This window comes from Hordeum vulgare, chromosome 7H, assembly GCF_904849725.1.
Source record: "Hordeum vulgare subsp. vulgare chromosome 7H, MorexV3_pseudomolecules_assembly, whole genome shotgun sequence".
NCBI lineage: Eukaryota > Viridiplantae > Streptophyta > Magnoliopsida > Poales > Poaceae > Hordeum > Hordeum vulgare.
The window spans coordinates 180,551,010-180,570,601 of NC_058524.1; the positions used below are offsets into that span (position 1 = coordinate 180,551,010).

The window sequence follows — 19,592 nt, forward strand, 5'->3', positions numbered from 1 at the left end:
ATTCTATGGTGAAAACCCACCGACCGTCGTAGTCTTCAAATGTTATAGGTTTGAGCCGAGGGAGACTAGAAGGACTCATGAACATATAGGACTAGTCAAAATCAACCAAAACACCCACTTAGATGTTCCCGATGTCCATATTACGGCTCAACAGACGACACAAGATTTCTATCTACCGTGGGACTGCCAAACTGATCCAAAACTCAAAGCTTGGGATGTCGTTTATGAAGTGCCACCACATTTTAGACCACCTACCCTCAATGAAGAGGATTACGAATCTCACATTAACCCAGACACATATGAAGGAGAATTCTTCCAAGAAACACGTATGTCCAAGAAACGTTTCAAGAACCGCTCTACTTCACCCCAGAACATTGAAGTAGACAACGATAGTGAATCCGTCTTAACCCTGAGCCCGAACAGGAAGAGCTGGAAGAAGAAGAGGTTACTACTGCGGATGACCTGTCACTTCTTGACCGAATACATAATGGTGGCCTTCCACATGTTCTTCATGATAGTGATGATGATGATGCATTTATTGATGATAGTGATGATCATGATGCATTTATTGACCCCGAAGCATATATAGACGAGCACGATTGTTATTAGTTCATGTCAGGTATTCAACTATTATACTATATATAAATACTGAGTTCATGTTAGGTAATCAATTTTTATTAGTCATGTTGGTATTTATGATGATGATACACTTAAATTATATACATTTTATTACTCCTGTTGGTACTTATGTTGTACTAATTTCATTTACTCTTTGTCATGACAGGTGTTGAAAGATGGTGGGAAAGGGTCGAAAGCACTCCGCGGCTCCTTCTTCGTAGGCGGGTGATGGGATGGGTAATTCCATTCCTGCGTCTCCTCTTCGGAGAGTGTTGCTCTCTACTATGCAAGGAGCGCCACCCGTGAGAGGAGGTCGACCCCCCGCGAAGCCGAGAGGCACTAAAGGTACACGTTGTATTCATGTTGGTATTTATGTTGTACTCATCTTGTATGCATATTGGTATTTCTATACATTTTATTACTCATGTTGGTATTTATGTTGTACTAAAGGTACATGTGGCCGCGGGAGAGGTAGGGCGGTGGCAACCACGCCTTCTGAGGTGGCGGCTACACGGTCTCCGCCACCACCCCAAGCTTATTCACGTGAGCACAGGACTTCTAGGGTGGATTCGTTTGAGGTGGAGGCTACATGGTCTCCGGTTCACGAGCCTCGGGTCGACGAGCCTCAGGTCGACGAGCCTTCGACCCACGAGATTCGTGTCCCAGAGGCTTCATTCCAGGCGACTCCGGAGCAAAGCAGGGATGAGGGTACGTCCCAAGAGACCCAGTGGGATGCTGGTAGCGACGAGGAGCTGGGTGAGGGGGCTACCGTCTACCAGCGTGGTAGTTCGGGGCTCCCGCTCGTGCCAGCGACCCCCGAGCAGAGGTGGTCGATTAGGCCAAATGGGGACAAGTAAGTTAATTTACTCTTATTTAACCTTTTGCCTTTGCGTTTTCTCAAATATCTAATGTTTTGGCTTTAATTTGTCATACTGTAGGTGTTGGATTGTTGCCAAGGGTGTCCGCAAGCCCAACAGCATCCTTGGTGTGCTTTGCCGTAAAAACTTCCCAGGTTTTGTTACGTTGCCCGGTCGGGAGCGAGAGGTAGGAATGACGTGGGAGAACTACTTGGGTGCCCGGCCCCGCCGGAGGTGGAGATCAACGGTGTTTTGTGCGACACGAGGGCGGACATGGTGATCCGAAAGTTCTGGGTAATTTCTCCTTCACACAATTATAAATCAACCATAGCTATTTATTGTACTAATCGGTGTTGTCTCGTTTGCAGACCTACTACACGTGTGAGGAGGGATACGAGGAGGACGCGGCAAAGGTTATCGAAACCGAATGTCGCCGCCTACTTCAAAACTTTCGGCACGAGGCTCGGGTGCAGGCTGTTCGAGACTACTATGCCACGCGGAGTATTAGGATTGACAAGGCGAAGTGTCGTGATGCTAAGATGGAGAAGGAGCATTACATGAAGGTAATTACATATTATTAAGGCTTTGTAGTTAGTTTCCTTGATTTGGTTCTTACGCGCTCAAATTTCTCTTTATTAACTTAGGTGCCCCCGAGATGGTGTGTGGATAAGATGGATTGTTGGGAGGCCTTGGTGGATCAGTGGTGCTCCGAAACGTGGGAGGCCAGCCACAAGAACGCCAAGGAGAGACGTGGCAAAATAGGTTGTGTGCCACACCATCAAGGGAGCGTCAACTTAATCCAATTTGGCGAGAAATGGGTATGTGGTTTGCTTCATGCCTCATGCAATTCATTCTTAATGCTATCTTGAGCCCTTTACTAATACAATTTTCCTCTCTCTCTCTCTTTTAGGCGCGTCACAATAAGACGGAGGCGCCACAGATGTACGACCTATATGCGATGGCCCATACTGCCTCGTACAAGAAGGTCAAGGCATTCTCTTAGTCTGACCTCGAGCATCCAGAAAACTTCACCAACATCTCCTCCCACCAGAAGCTCGTGAAGTACAGAGATCACGGGAAGGCGAGGAAAGGGGAGGACCTTAACCCAAGCGAGGGGCCTATTGATCCAGAGATGGTGATGATAGCTGGCAATGGGAGGCCCCATGGCTCGATCGCCATTGGAGACGGCCTTATACGTTGTCCTAGCACTCTTTGGCAGATAAGGCCCACCAAATGAGCTCTTGTCCGGAGATAGCACGTCGTCCACGGCCAGTCGAGCTCGCCATCGTGGTTAGTTTAATGGACTCAACTATCTTTCCGCAATATGTTGTGCGTTGGAACCAATATGATTACATTGCTAACAATGAGTTGTGTTGCAGGCTAGTATTCAGAAAGAGAGAGAGGCAATGCAGGGGGCTATGGCAGAGAAGGATAAGGAAATTAGGGAGCTGGAGAGGACGACTGCATTCGTGGAGGCGGAGAGGGCACGGAATGATGCGTCTAATAGGGCCATTTACGAGCTCTTCGTGGTAAGTTTCTTCTTCATGTTATTTCAAATCTTGCATTTGAATGTCCATTTCAGTAATAAATAAAAAGTTTGACTTGTCGAAACCAAATGTACAGTCTATGTGCGAGAAGAGCGGCCAAGTCCCTCCACCGATGCCAGTCATTAACGTGGCGGGGACGGTGAGTTTCATTTCAGTACAGTGATCTTAAGAGTGTCCTCATGCAAACTACACATTGCAAACGATGTTTGGTGCAGAATATCTCCCGAAACGCATCACACGACCCTTCTGCAGTCGAGCCTTCTCTAGGGCAGCCTTCTCCAGGTGAAACAAGCCAGAGCCACCGTGCTTCACCGCTGTGATGACGATAATGGTATGTTATTTCTAGTGTTTTAATAAAAAATAGCTAGACTTCCATCTAAATGACATAATTAGCTTAGTTAGCTCCAAGAAAGGCTAAATTGGCTAATTATCCTATGAAATGACATAATTAGCTTAATTAGCTCCAAAATGACCTATTTAATAAAAAATGACCTATAGTTAGCTAAGTTCTCTCCTAAATGACATAATAAGGCTTACGTAGCTGCAAGATGACCTATTCCCCCTAACTTAGGTATTAAATGGCCTATAATTAGCCTAGCTAGATCCAAAATGGCTTAATAAGCATAGTTTGCTCCGGAATGACCTATTTTACGCAAGTTAGCTCCGAAATGACATATAGTTAGCTAGGGTTCCACCTAGATTACATAATTAGCTTAGTTAGCTCCTAAATGGTCTATTTTACAAAACATGACCTATACTTAGCTAATTATCCTCGAAATGACATAATTAGCTCCAAAAAGGCATTCTAAGCCAATTTAGCCCGAAGAAAAGGACAAGAGGAGAAGAAAGAGGAAAAATGAAAGGAAGAAAGTAGAAGAAGAAGAGAATAAGAAGAAGGAGAAGGAGGAGGATAAGAAGAAGGAGAAGAAGGAGGAGAAGAAGGAGAAGGAGCTCCTTCTTCTCCTTCTTCTTCCTCCATCTTCCTCCTTCTCCTTCTCCTTCTTCTTTTCTTCTTCTTCTCCTCTTCCTTCTCCACCTCCTCCTCCTCCTCCTCCTTATGTTACTTCTTCTTCTCTTTTTCTTCTTCTACGTAGCTTAGACACATCCAAGAAAGGCTAAATTGACTAATTATCCTAGGAAATGACATAATTAGCTTAGTTAGCTCCAAATTGACCTATTCAATAAAAAAATGACCTATAGTTAGCTAAGTTCTCTCCTAAATGACATAATAAGGCTTATGTAGGTGCAAGATGACCCATTCCCCCTAACTTAGGTATTAAATGGCCTATAATTAGCCTAGCTTGATCCAAAATGGCTTAATAAGCATAGTTTGCTCTGGAATGACCTATTTTACCCAAGTTAGCTCCGAAACGACGTATAGTTAGCTAGGGTTCCACCTAGATTACAAAATTAGCTTAGTTAGCTCCTAAATGGTCTATTTAATAAAACATGACCTATACTTAGCTAATTATCCTCGAAATGACATAATTAGCTCCAGAAAGGCATTCTAAGCCAATTTAGCCCGAAGAAGGGGACAAGAGGAGAAGAAAGAGGGAAAATGAAAGGAAGGAAGAAGAAGAAGAGAAGAAGAAGAAGGAGAAGGAGGAGGATAAGAAGAAGTAGAAGAAGGGGAAGGAGGAGCTCCTTCTCCTTCTTCTTCCTCCTTCTCCTTCTCCTTCTTCTTCTCTTCTTCTCCTCCTCTTCCTCCTCCTCCTTATTTTACTTCTTCTTCACTTTCTCTTCTTCTACGTAGCTTAGACTCATCCAAGAAAGGCTAAATTGGCTTATTATCCTACGAAATGACATAATTAGCTTTGTTAGCTCCAAAATGACCTATTTAATAAAAAATGACCTATAGTTAGCTAAGTTCTCTCCTAAATGACATAATAAGGCTTACGTAGCTGCAAGATGACCTATTCCCCCTAACTTAGGTATTAAGTGGCCTATAATAAGCCTAGCTAGAATCAAAATGGCTTAATAAGCATAGTTTGCTCCGGAATGACCTATTTTACCCAAGTTAGCTCCGGAACGACCTATAGTTAGCTAGGGTTCCACATAGATGACATAATTAGCTTAGTTAGCTCCTAAATGGTCTATTTAATAAAGCATGACCTATACTTAGCTAATTATCCTCGAAATGGCATAATTAGCTCCAAAAAGGCATTCTAAGCCAATTTAGCCCGAAGAAGGGGACAAGAGCAGAAGAAAGAGGAAAAATGAAAGGATGGAAGAAGAAGATGATGAATAAAAGAATAAGAAGGAGAAGGAGGAGGATAAGAAGACGATGAAGAAGGAGGAGAAGAAGGAGAAGGAGCTCCTCCTTCTCCTTCTTCTTCCTCCTTCTTTTCTTCTTCTTCTCCTCTTCCTTCTCCTCCTCCTCCTCCTCCTCCTCCTTCTTTTACTTCTTCTTCTATTTCTCTTCTTCTACGTAGCTTAGACTCATGCAAGAAAGGCTAAATTGGCTAATTATCCTACGAAATGACATAATTAGCTTAGGTAGCTCCAAAATGACCTATTTAACAAAAAATGACCTATAGTTAGCTAAGTTCTCTCCTAAATGACACAATAAGGCTTACGTAGCTGCAAGATTACCTATTCCCCCTGACTTAGGTATTAAATGGCCTATAATTAGCCTAGCTAGATCCAAAATGGCTTAATAAGCATAGTTTGCTCCGGAATGACCTATTTTACCCAAGTTAGCTCCAGAACGACCTATAGTTAGCTAGGGTTCCACATAGATGACATAATTAGCTTAGTTAGCTCCTAAATGGTCTATTTAATAAAACATGACCTATACTTAGCTAATTATCCTCGAAATGACATAATTAGCTCCAAAAAGGCATTCGAAGCCAATTTAGCCCGAAGAAGGGGACAAGAGGACAAGAAATAGGAAAAATGAAAGGAAGGAAGAAGAAGAAGAAGAGAAGAAGAAGAAGGAAAAGGAGGAGGATAAGAAGAAGGAGAAGAAGGAGGAGAAGAAGGAGAAGGAGCTCCTCCTTCTCCTTCTTCTTCCTCCTTCTTTTCTTCTTTTTCTCCTCTTCCTTCTCCTCCTACTCCTCCTCCTCCTCCTTCTTTTACTTCTTCTTCTCTTTCTCTTCTTCTACGTAGCTTAGACTCATCCAAGAAAGGCTAAATTGGCTAATTATCCTACGAAATGACATAATTAGCTTAGTTAACTCCAAAATGACCTATTTAATAAAAAAATGACATATAGTTAGCTAAGTTCTCTCCTAAATGACATAATAAGGCTTACGTAGCTGCAAGATGACCAATTCCCCCTAACTTAGGTATTAAATGGCCTATAATTAGCCTAGCTAGATCCAAAATGGCTTAATAAGCATAGTTTGCTCCGGAATGACCTATTTTACCCAAGTTAGCTCCGAAACGACCTATAGTTAGCTAGGGTTCCACCTAGATGACATAATTAGCTTAGTTAGCTCCTAAATGGTCTATTTAATAAAACATGACCTATACTTAGCTAATTATCCTCGAAATGACATAATTAGCTCCAAAAAGGCATTCTAAGCCAATTTAGCCCGAAGAAGGGGACAAGAGGAGAAGAAAGAGGGAAAATGAAAGGAAGGAAGAAGAAGAAGAGAAGAAGAAGAAAGAGAAGGAGGAGGATAAGAAGAAGAAGAAGGAGGAGAAGAAGGAGAAGGAGGAGCTCCTTCTCCTTCTTCTTCCTCCTTCTTCCTCCTCCTTCTTCTCCTTCTTCTTTTCTTCTTCTTCTCCTCGTCCTTCTCCTCCTCCTCTTCCTCCTTATTTTACTTCTTCTTCTCTTTCTCTTCTTCTACGTAGCTTAGACTCATCCAAGAAAGGCTAAATTGGCTTATTATCCTACGAAATGACATAATTAGCTTTGTTAGCTCCGAAATGACCTATTTAATCAAAAATGACCTATAGTTAGCTAAGTTCTCTCCTAAATGACATAATAAGGCTTACGTAGCTGCAAGATGACCAATTCCCCCTAACTTAGGTATTAAATGGCCTATAATTAGCCTAGCTAGATCCAAAATGGCTTAATAAGCATAGTTTGCTCCGGAATGACCTATTTTACCCAAGTTAGCTCCGGAACGACCTATAGTTAGCTAGGGTTCCACATAGATGACATAATTAGCTTAGTTAGCTCCTAAATGGTCTATTTAATAAAGCATGACCTATACTTAGCTAATTATCCTCGAAATGGCATAATTAGCTCCAAAAAGGCATTCTAAGCCAATTTAGCCCGAAGAAGGGGACAAGAGCAGAAGAAAGAGGAAAAATGAAAGGATGGAAGAAGAAGATGATGAATAAAAGAAGAAGAAGGAGAAGGAGGAGGATAAGAAGACGATGAAGAAGGAGGAGAAGAAGGAGAAGGAGCTCCTCCTTCTCCTTCTTCTTCCTCCTTCTTTTCTTCTTCTTCTCCTCTTCCTTCTCCTCCTCCTCCTCCTCCTCCTCCTTCTTTTACTTCTTCTTCTATTTCTCTTCTTCTACGTAGCTTAGACTCATGCAAGAAAGGCTAAATTGGCTAATTATCCTACGAAATGACATAATTAGCTTAGGTAGCTCCAAAATGACCTATTTAACAAAAAATGACCTATAGTTAGCTAAGTTCTCTCCTAAATGACACAATAAGGCTTACGTAGCTGCAAGATTACCTATTCCCCCTGACTTAGGTATTAAATGGCCTATAATTAGCCTAGCTAGATCCAAAATGGCTTAATAAGCATAGTTTGCTCCGGAATGACCTATTTTACCCAAGTTAGCTCCAGAACGACCTATAGTTAGCTAGGGTTCCACATAGATGACATAATTAGCTTAGTTAGCTCCTAAATGGTCTATTTAATAAAACATGACCTATACTTAGCTAATTATCCTCGAAATGACATAATTAGCTCCAAAAAGGCATTCGAAGCCAATTTAGCCCGAAGAAGGGGACAAGAGGACAAGAAATAGGAAAAATGAAAGGAAGGAAGAAGAAGAAGAAGAGAAGAAGAATAAGGAGAAGGAGGAGGATAAGAAGAAGGAGAAGAAGGAGGAGAAGAAGGAGAAGGAGCTCCTCCTTCTCCTTCTTCTTCCTCCTTCTTTTCTTCTTTTTCTCCTCTTCCTTCTCCTCCTACTCCTCCTCCTCCTCCTTCTTTTACTTCTTCTTCTCTTTCTCTTCTTCTACGTAGCTTAGACTCATCCAAGAAAGGCTAAATTGGCTAATTATCCTACGAAATGACATAATTAGCTTAGTTAACTCCAAAATGACCTATTTAATAAAAAAATGACATATAGTTAGCTAAGTTCTCTCCTAAATGACATAATAAGGCTTACGTAGCTGCAAGATGACCAATTCCCCCTAACTTAGGTATTAAATGGCCTATAATTAGCCTAGCTAGATCCAAAATGGCTTAATAAGCATAGTTTGCTCCGGAATGACCTATTTTACCCAAGTTAGCTCCGAAACGACCTATAGTTAGCTAGGGTTCCACCTAGATGACATAATTAGCTTAGTTAGCTCCTAAATGGTCTATTTAATAAAACATGACCTATACTTAGCTAATTATCCTCGAAATGACATAATTAGCTCCAAAAAGGCATTCTAAGCCAATTTAGCCCGAAGAAGGGGACAAGAGGAGAAGAAAGAGGGAAAATGAAAGGAAGGAAGAAGAAGAAGAGAAGAAGAAGAAAGAGAAGGAGGAGGATAAGAAGAAGAAGAAGAAGGAGGAGAAGGAGAAGGAGGAGCTCCTTCTCCTTCTTCTTCCTCCTTCTTCCTCCTCCTTCTTCTCCTTCTTCTTTTCTTCTTCTTCTCCTCTTCCTTCTCCTCCTCCTCTTCCTCCTTATTTTACTTCTTCTTCTCTTTCTCTTCTTCTACGTAGCTTAGACTCATCCAAGAAAGGCTAAATTGGCTTATTATCCTACGAAATGACATAATTAGCTTTGTTAGCTCCGAAATGACCTATTTAATCAAAAATGACCTATAGTTAGCTAAGTTCTCTCCTAAATGACATAATAAGGCTTACGTAGCTGCAAGATGACCAATTCCCCCTAACTTAGATATTAAATGGCCTATAATTAGCCTAGCTAGATCCAAAATGGCTTAATAAGCATAGTTTGCTCCGGAATGACCTATTTTACCCAAGTTAGCTCCGGAACGACCTATAGTTAGCTAGGGTTTCACATAGATGACATAATTAGCTTAGTTAGCTCCTGAATGGTCTATTTAATAAAGCATGACCTATACTTAGCTAATTATCCTTGAAATGGCATAATTACCTCCAAAAAGGCATTCTAAGCCAATTTAGCCCGAAGAAGGGGACAAGAGCAGAAGAAAGAGGAAAAATGAAAGGATGGAAGAAGAAGATGATGAATAAAAGAAGAAGAAGGAGAAGGAGGAGGATAAGAAGACGATGAAGAAGGAGGAGAAGAAGGAGAAGGAGCTCCTCCTTCTCCTTCTTCTTCCTCCTTCTTTTCTTCTTCTTCTCCTCTTCCTTCTCCTCCTCCTCCTCCTCCTCCTTCTTTTACTTCTTCTTCTATTTCTCTTCTTCTACGTAGCTTAGACTCATGCAAGAAAGGCTAAATTGGCTAATTATCCTACGAAATGACATAATTAGCTTAGGTAGCTCCAAAATGACCTATTTAACAAAAAATGACCTATAGTTAGCTAAGTTCTCTCCTAAACGACACAATAAGGCTTACGTAGCTGCAAGATTACCTATTCCCCCTGACTTAGGTATTAAATGGCCTATAATTAGCCTAGCTAGATCCAAAATGGCTTAATAAGCATAGTTTGCTCCGGAATGACCTATTTTACCCAAGTTAGCTCCAGAACGACCTATAGTTAGCTATGGTTCCACATAGATGACATAATTAGCTTAGTTAGCTCCTAAATGGTCTATTTAATAAAACATGACCTATACTTAGTTAATTATCCTCGAAATGACATAATTAGCTCCAAAAAGGCATTCGAAGCCAATTTAGCCCGAAGAAGGGGACAAGAGGACAAGAAATAGGAAAAATGAAAGGAAGGAAGAAGAAGAAGAAGAGAAGAAGAAGAAGGAGAAGGAGGAGGATAAGAAGAAGGAGAAGAAGGAGGAGAAGAAGGAGAAGGAGCTCCTCCTTCTCCTTCTTCTTCCTCCTTCTTTTCTTCTTTTTCTCCTCTTCCTTCTCCTCCTACTCCTCCTCCTCCTCCTTCTTTTACTTCTTCTTCTCTTTCTCTTCTTCTACGTAGCTTAGACTCATCCAAGAAAGGCTAAATTGGCTAATTATCCTACGAAATGACATAATTAGCTTAGTTAACTCCAAAATGACCTATTTAATAAAAAAATGACATATAGTTAGCTAAGTTCTCTCCTAAATGACATAATAAGGCTTACGTAGCTGCAAGATGACCAATTCCCCCTAACTTAGGTATTAAATGGCCTATAATTAGCCTAGCTAGATCCAAAATGGCTTAATAAGCATAGTTTGCTCCGGAATGACCTATTTTACCCAAGTTAGCTCCGAAACGACCTATAGTTAGCTAGGGTTCCACCTAGATGACATAATTAGCTTAGTTAGCTCCTAAATGGTCTATTTAATAAAACATGACCTATACTTAGCTAATTATCCTCGAAATGACATAATTAGCTCCAAAAAGGCATTCTAAGCAAATTTAGCCCGAAGAAGGGGACAAGAGGAGAAGAAAGAGGGAAAATGAAAGGAAGGAAGAAGAAGAAGAGAAGAAGAAGAAAGAGAAGGAGGAGGATAAGAAGAAGAAGAAGAAGGAGGAGAAGAAGGAGAAGGAGGAGCTCCTTCTCCTTCTTCTTCCTCCTTCTTCCTCCTCCTTCTTCTCCTTCTTCTTTTCTTCTTCTTCTCCTCTTCCTTCTCCTCCTCCTCTTCCTCCTTATTTTACTTCTTCTTCTCTTTCTCTTCTTCTACGTAGCTTAGACTCATTCAAGAAAGGCTAAATTGGCTTATTATCCTACGAAATGACATAATTAGCTTTGTTAGCTCCGAAATGACCTATTTAATCAAAAATGACCTATAGTTAGCTAAGTTCTCTCCTAAATGACATAATAAGGCTTACGTAGCTGCAAGATGACCAATTCCCCCTAACTTAGGTATTAAATGGCCTATAATTAGCCTAGCTAGATCCAAAATGGCTTAATAAGCATAGTTTGCTCCGGAATGACCTATTTTACCCAAGTTAGCTCTGAAACGACCTATAGTTAGCTAGGGTTCCACCTAGATGACATAATTAGCTTAGTTAGCTCCTAAATGGTCTATTTAATAAAACATGACCTATACTTAGCTAATTATCCTCGAAATGACATAATTAGCTCCAAAAAGGCATTCTAAGCCAATTTAGCCCGAAGAAGGGGACAAGAGGAGAAGAAAGAGGGAAAATGAAAGGAAGGAAGAAGAAGAAGAGAAGAAGAAGAAAGAGAAGGAGGAGGATAAGAAGAAGAAGAAGAAGGAGGAGAAGAAGGAGAAGGAGGAGCTCCTTCTCCTTCTTCCTCCTCCTTCTTCCTCCTCCTTCTTCTCCTTCTTCTTTTCTTCTTCTTCTCCTCTTCCTTCTCCTCCTCCTCTTCCTCCTTATTTTACTTCTTCTTCTCTTTCTCTTCTTGTATGTAGCTTAGACTCATCCAAGAAAGGCTAAATTGCTTATTATCCTACGAAATGACATAATTAGCTTAGTTAGCTCCAAAATGACTTATTTAATAAAAAATGACCTATAGTTAGCTAAGTTCTCTCCTAAATGACATAATAAGGCTTACGTAGCTGCAAGATGACCTATTCCCCCTAACTTAGGTATTAAGTGGCCTATAATAAGCCTAGCTAGATCCAAAATGGCTTAATAAGCATAGTTTGCTCCGGAATGACCTATTTTACCGAAGTTAGCTCCGGAAAGACCTATAGTTAGCTAGGGTTCCACATAGATGACATAATTAGCTTAGTTAGCTCCTAAATGGTCTATTTAATAAAACATGACCTAAACTTAGCTAATTATCCTCTAAATGACATAATTAGCTCCAAAAAGACATTCTAAGCCAATTTAGCCCGAAGAAGGGGACAAGAGGAGAAGAAAGAGGAAAAATGAAAGGAAGAAAGAAGAAGAAAAGAAGAAGAAGAAGGAGAAGGAGGAGGATAAGAAGGAGAAGAAGGAGGAGAAGAAGGAGAAGGAGCTCCTCCTTCTCCTTCTTCCTCCTTGCTCCTTCTCCTTCCCCTTCTTCTTTTCTTCTTCTTCTCCTCTTCCTTCTCCTCCTCCTCCTCCTCCTCCTTCTTTTACTTCTTCTTCTCTTTCTCTTATTCTACGTAGCTTAGACTCATCCAAGAAAGGCTAAATTGGCTAATTATCCTACGAAATGACATAATTAGCTTAGTTAGCTCCAAAATGACCTATTTAATAAAAAATGACCTATAGTTAGCTAAGCTCTCTCCTAAATGACATAATAAGGCTTACGTAGCTTCAAGATGACTTATTCCCCCTAACTTAGGTATTAAATGGCCTATAATTAGCCTAGCTAGATCCAAAATGGCTTAATAAGCACAGTTTGCTCCGGAATGACCTATTTTACCCATGTTAACTCCGAAACGACCTATAGTTAGCTAGGGTTCCACCTAAATGACATAATTAGCTAAGTTAGCTCCTAAATGGTCTATTTAATAAAACATGAACTATACTTAGCTAATTATCCTCGAAGTGAGATAATTAGCTCCAAAAAGGCATTCTAAGCCAATTTAGCCCGAAGAAGGCACTACTAGGAAAAGGGCTATAGATAATATAGACACTAATGGCGCACCACGCAAGTGGTGCGCCACTACTATATAGCAGTGGCGCACCATGTGCAGGTGCGCCATTAGTGTGATGGACACTAATGGCGCACCACACACACAGTGCGCCACTACTATTTTTTTTCTTTTCCAAAAATACGAATGGCACACCGGGGCAGAGTGCGTCATTACTAGTTTAACTAGTAACGGCACACCACTCACCCAGTGCGCCACTACTATAAATATTTTTTGCAGAACTACTAATGGCGCACCACCAGCTGGTGCGCCATTAGTAACCAGGGTTACTAATGGCGCATTTGTAGGTGGTGCGCCATTAGTATCCTGATATTTTGAACAGCCACCTACCACCACTCCTTTGATCTTGCGCGCTCAATGTCTACCACTCCCGCGTTACAACTAACAAAATATCTCGAAATATTCAGATCACACGCTCGATCTCTACTCCAACACCGCCGCCGCTCCCGATTCACCCTACCTCAGCCGAATTTCCATCGTTCTCCCTTCCGCTCCTCGCCTCGCCCGGACCCCGGCCGGATTCCTGCAGGAGAAGGAGGAGGAGGAGGGGATGGGGAGGGAGGACCGGTTCCCGCTCTGGGAGGCCGCGCTCGGCGCCGGGGTCGCCGCCGTCTTCGCCGCGGTCCTCGTCGGGGTCTACCTCTCCATGCTAGACTCCGACTACAGCTTCCTCAAGTTGCCCCGCAACCTCCACGAACTACAAATCCTCACGTAATCACCACCATCCTATTCTCCATTTCGTTTCTATACAAGTTTCGGTTGGTGCGTCGTCGGTTGCGTCCCCCCGTCTTTTCCGGGCAATCGCATGCCGCAAGTTTCCCCATTCGTGTTGTTTTCCCGGCGGGCGTGCACGCATGCTCATCTTCCTCCTTTATGTTCAAATTGGAAGTGGAATAGAGGCGATTCGATTTTGCGTTCCGTTTATTATTTGCCTAGAGCGCGTCGGTTTAACTGGATCTACCAGCCAGTAGATTCACAGATTCATCGTGCCATTGCGTTCTACGCAAAGATTTTGGGGGTAGGTTTTCAATGCGGAAATCACCTGCTCCTCACGGATCCAAGCCTTATGAATGGAACAGTTGGTTGATGCTAGTTCTCAACGAATTAGTGATGGTTGTCTCTTGATTTGGGAACGACCTCACCCTTGGTTTGGTAGAGCTGTTTGTGTCTATGCCAGAAGGGGAACATGGATCTGGTTGTAAAAATAAATAAATCACTCAATTCATACTCCATCTTCATGTTTGGCAGTAATTTATTTCAAACTGCTCGTCAAATTTGGGAACACATGACCCTGGAACAGTAATGTGTATCACACATCACCATCTTGTTAGCCTAACAGGGTAGAGCTGAAGTTTAAGCCTACATTTCCAATTGTTACTCTTAACGGGATTGTTGTACCAATTTAGCATGCTTCCCTAGACTAAGCTATAATAATAAAAGAAATTTGACACATTGTTGTACTACTTTATTTTTCTCAAATTACCATGTCGCTTTCTTGCCGCTTTGCCAGCTATTCACGAGATATCCATTGGACCTGGTCCTGGCATGTTACATGTGCCTTCTCTATATTATTGATAATCACCACACGTAACATGTATCTGTTGTAGACGTGTGAGCTATCTGCACGCTTTACAGTTATGCAATGCACATCATCGCGTTATGATTCCATTATTATGGTGATTATTTGCTTAAGCTGAAATACATGTGCACTTGGAGTGTCCAATTGCTTGTGCTACATGCTGATGATGGAAAGTTTTCCCCTCAATTTCTAACCATCAAACTGTTTCCTTGCAGTGGCCATCTTGAGAACTATACCAGTGACTACACCGTACAGGTGTTGATAGGTTACTGTGATGTCTACATTTTCATGCAGACCTTCATGATCCCAGGAACAATATTTATGTCATTGCTTGTTGGAGCTCTATTCGGGCAACTCCGGGGCGTGGCTCTGGTTGTCTTTGCTGCCTCCGCTGGTGCTTCTTCATGCTATTTCCTGTCGAAACTGATTGGAAAACCGCTGGTGTTCATGCTGTGGCCAGACAAACTCACGTTTTACCAGAAGCACGTAATAAGTTCAGCACCAATATTAGTGGATGCGGGTTTTATTTCAACACTATGTAGAGTAATAACTTCTTAAATTTCTGCCGGGATACTTAAAAATATCTTGAATCGCTCTACTCTTTGATATAAGATCCTTCAGGGTTGTGCAGTAACTCATAACTGAACTGGGTGATTTGTCTTCATTTCCATGTTGCCAAAAGAAGAGAAAAGCTGTTGAATTACATGCTTTTCCTAAGGGTCACCCCAACATTGCCAAATACCTTCATCAACTTAGCATCTCCCATGGTTGATGTGCTCTTCCATACCTTCTTATTGGCAACTCTTATCGGTCTCATCCCAGCAGCCTACGTGACCGTGAGGGTAAATTTACAGGTTCACATATGATGCCTACTAATATACTGCATTTAGTGTGTATACATTGTTTGTTCCAACTTAAATCTCACTGCCTTGTTCATTTCATGTGTTCAGGCTGGGATTGCTCTGGGAGAGCTAACATCGCTCAGCGACCTATACGACACCCAGTCAGTTGCTCTGCTATTCTTGATCGGCGTCGTCTCAGTCACACCAGCATTGCTGAGCAAGGACAAGGCTCAAGAAAAGGCACCAGAAATCGCAGCAGGCGCCTCATGAACACCGAAGAGGAGCCACCTAGCCACCTCTACATACTAAGGCACAGCATGCAATGGCTTCATTGGATTTGGGCCTACAGGCCTTGTGAGGCGGATGACACATGGTTTGCTAGTTCACATGACAACACAACACCACGGCGGGACCTTGGACCCTGAGTCCGCCCATCACCCGCCTGCCGGAGATTTGTGTCGCGCCATGGGAACACTGTATATTCATGTCATTTTCATGCAGACCATCATGATCCGAGGGACAATATTCATGTCATTGGTTGCTGGTGCTCTATTCGGGCAACTCCGGGGCGTGGCTCTCGTAGTCTTTGCTGCCTCTGCTGGTGCTTCTTCCTGCTATTTCCTGTCGAAGCTGATTGGATAACCGCTGGTGTTCGTGCTGGGGCCAGACAAATTCACCTAATGTTTTTGTTGTTTAGCAAGCCTGTCAGAATCGAACTGATTGTCATCCGGCTTATTTGCGATGGGGCAACGCAAAAGAATCGCAACTCTTGAGAGACCAGAGGACGAACATGCGCTGCTTTGTATCAGGTACTTTGATCCACCTTTCCTTCTTGTTTGATATCCATTCAGGGGCCAACCCAGGATAAAAAATGACTGGGGGCACTCATTTATAAGAAAACTGATGAACATATGGATCAGCTGTAGAACATACCTAACCTAGTTCCAGAGTTGGGGATGAGGCTGATGCAGACCTACAATGTGGATGAATGACCAGCGGGCGTAGGTAGCCAGCCGACGGTGGCACAGCAGCGGCCAGAGACAGGCGCTCCTCAGACTCCGTGGAGGGGGGTCGTCGCAACAGGTGGCAACCAAGCCGTCGTTTCGTTTGCTCTATATTTCATTTCCAGGAAGAGTCGAAGCGGTGTTGATTGCTTTCTTTTTCTTTTCTGGGCTTTTACAAGGGAGTGGGGGCATGAGACCTCGGTTGACTGGGGGCCTTTCTGGTTTGCATGAAGTTATTTTAGGAACAACTGGGAGGAAACAAGGCACATCTTGAAAGGCAGCATCCTTACCCTCCATCAAGTCATTGCTCTGCAAGTAAGAGAGTTCCCTTTCTCATTCCTAGCATTCTGAATTCCTGATGTAAGCCTGGCAAAATATCTGTGTTTTGATGGAAGGATAAGATTGGAAGAGGCCTTCATATCACTTGAACATCCATTAGTCACAAAATTCCGTCACGAGAAGATTGCTTATCGTGCAATTAAGGTATTTCATCCTATACTGTATGGTTTTTAATTACTCAGATGGATAATGAGTTGAAGCCATACAGCTAGATTACATTAAATGATTTCTGATTCTTTGTGAGCAATGATTGTGAATACAATAAGTGAAGGTTTAAGATGTCTCATCTCTGTTGCAGGATATGGCTTGTGAGTACCAGCAGATGCTTGAGCTTCTTAGAAAGGCCCCATTTATTGGCAGATGGCGTGCTAAGCCAGGATCCGTTGATTCGTTTACAGTTTCATGGTGATGACTAGATCTTGAGGTTCTATGCTGCCTCGCAGAGGCTGGTTCTTGAAGTTTCTTGATTTCACCCCATTTTTAGCAGTTTTGTGTACCAGCTCTTTCAGCTTATTTGTAGCATGTGTGCTTCTGCACAATACTGAAGTTTTGAACAGTGGTAACCTGTAACAAACCTATGAAGCCCTATGATGTTTGGCACCATGAGGTGTTTATATGGATCGGTAACTCTGTAACTCTTATTATTTTAATTGTTGGAGAGGAAAAGAAAAGTAGAAGGAATTGGCACACAATAAATATGTTAACTCTGCGATGTCTGGTCATCACTGTGAGCTATACTAATGGCACACCTAGGAGTCATACTAATGGCGCACCTGGGAGGCATACTAATGGCGCACCTGGGAGGCATACTAATGGCGCACCTGGGAGGCATACTAATGGTGCACCTGGGAGGCATACTAATGGCGCACCTCGGAGGCATACTAATGGCGCACCTCGGAGGCATACTAATGGCGCACCATGAGCTATACTAATGGTGCAGTCCCTAGTGCGCCATTAGTATACCAAATACAAATGGCGCACCTATGGTGCGCCATTAGTAAAAAATTCTAATGGCGTGATGCTAGTGGCGCACCTATAGTGCGCCATTAGTAGCCAAAACAGGTGCGCCACGAGCTGGCCTTTTCCTAGTAGTGAGGGGACAAGAGGAGAAGAAAGAGGAAAAATGAAAGGAAGGAAGGAAGAAGAAGAAGAAGATAAGAAGAAGAAGGAGAAGGAGGAGGATAAGAATAAGGAGAAGAAGGAGAAGGAGCTCCTCCTTCTCCTTCTTCTTCCTCCTTCTCCTTCTCCTTCTTCTTTTCTTCTTCTTCTCCTCTTCCTTCTCCTCCTCCTCCTCCTCCTCCTCCTTCTTTTACTTCTTCTTCTATTTCACTTCTTCTACGTAGATTAGACTCATCCAAGAAAGGCTAAATTGGCTAATTATCCTACGAAATGTCATAATTAGCTTAGTTAGCTCCAAAATGACCTATTTAATAAAAAATGACCTATAGTTAGCTAAGTTCTCTCCTAAATGACATAATAAGGCTTACGTAGCTACAAGATGACCTATTCCCCCTAACTTAGGTATTAAATGGCCTATAATTAGCCTAGCTAGATCCAAAATGGCTTAATAAGCATAGTTTGCTCCGGAATGACCTATTTTACCCAAGTTAGCTCCGGAATGACCTATTGTTAGCTAGGGTTCCACCTAGATGACATAATTAGCTTAGTTAGCTCCTAAGTGGTCTATTTAATAAAACATGACTTATACTTAGCTAATTATCCTCGAAATGACATAATTAGCTCCAAAAAGGCATTCTAAGCAAATTTAGCCCGAAGAAGGGGACAAGAGGAGAAGAAAGAGGAAAAATGAAAGGAAGGAAGAAGAAGAAGAAGAATAAGGAGAAGGCGGAGGATAAGAAGAAGGAGAAGGAGGAGAAGAAGGAGAAGGAGCTCCTCCTTCTCCTTCTTCTTCCTCCTTCTTCCTCCTTCTCCTTCTCCTTCTTCTTTTCTTCTTCTTCTCCTCTTCCTTGTCCTCCTCCTCCTCCTCCTTCTTTTACTTCTTCTTCTCTTTCTCTTCTTCTACGTAGCTTAGACTCATCCAAGAAAGGCTAAATTGGCTAATTATCCTACGAAAGGACATAATTAGCTTAGTTAGCTCCAAAATGACCTATTTAATGAAAAATGACCTATAGTTAGCTAAGTTCTCTCCTAAATGACATAATAAGGCTTACGTCGCTACAAGATGACCTATTCCCCCTAACTTAGGTACTAAATGGCCTATAATTAGCCTAGCTAGATCCAAAATGGCTTAATAAGCATAGTTTGCTCCGGAATTACCTATTTTACCCAAGTTTGCTCCGAAACGACCTATAGTTAGCTAGGGTTCTACCTAAATGACAGAATTATCTTAGTTAGCTCCTAAATGGTCTATACTTAGCTAATTTCACTCCGAAATAACCTATATATACACTTCTTCATCTAGTATTATTCTTCTAACTTTCTTATTTGTCATTTTGCAGATTACCTTCACTTCACGGGAAGCTTGGATTATATTGATGGAATGCTTGAAGATGATTTCTTGTACCATGGGTTGTATTGAAACTGTTGTAGTATATGGATATATATGAAATGATGTATGCATGTGGATGAAACTGGTGTAATATATGGTTTGGTACAGATGCAACTTGCATAATATGTATGCACTATGGATGAGAGTTATTTTAATATGGTTATGAGTACGGAAAGAAATTTATTTATGTAAAGTATATATATATCCTTATTATTGTTAAAAATGTTGGATATAATAAAAAATAAATTAAAAAGGTGCTGATTCCCCCCTTTGCCGTCTACCCCCACATGGCAAAGGGGGGTAGGCCGACGACAAAGGGGGGAATCTGCCCCCTCTCTCTCCCCTCTTTGCCGTCTGCCCCCACATGGAAAAGGGGTGTAGGCAGACGGCAAAGGGGGGAATCTGCCCCCTCTCTCTCCCCTCTTTGCCGTCTTCCCCCACATGGCAAAGGGGGGGGGGGCAGACGACAAAGGGGGGGGGGGAATCAGCCCCCTCTCTCTCCCCTCTTTGCCGTCTGCCCCCGCATGGCAAAGGGGGGATG

The 19,592-nt window shown here is 42.2% G+C and overlaps 1 protein-coding gene and 1 long non-coding RNA gene across 2 annotated transcripts; both read left to right on the forward strand.

Moving 5' to 3' along the window:
• Window positions 1-13,328: 13,328 nt before the first annotated feature.
• LOC123412094 (uncharacterized membrane protein At4g09580-like) lies at window positions 13,329-15,498 on the forward strand. Its single transcript, XM_045105042.1, has 4 exons — window positions 13,329-13,489; window positions 14,573-14,840; window positions 15,026-15,199; window positions 15,308-15,498. Exons 1-4 carry the CDS (start codon window positions 13,329-13,331, stop codon window positions 15,467-15,469), a joined length of 765 nt encoding a protein of 254 aa, XP_044960977.1. The 3' UTR covers window positions 15,470-15,498.
• A 983-nt stretch (window positions 15,499-16,481) lies between these two features.
• Window positions 16,482-16,920, forward strand: LOC123412499. Its single transcript, XR_006613525.1, has 3 exons — window positions 16,482-16,518; window positions 16,599-16,686; window positions 16,841-16,920. It is a non-coding gene; the product is annotated as an uncharacterized LOC123412499 (long non-coding RNA).
• Window positions 16,921-19,592: the final 2,672 nt, after the last annotated feature.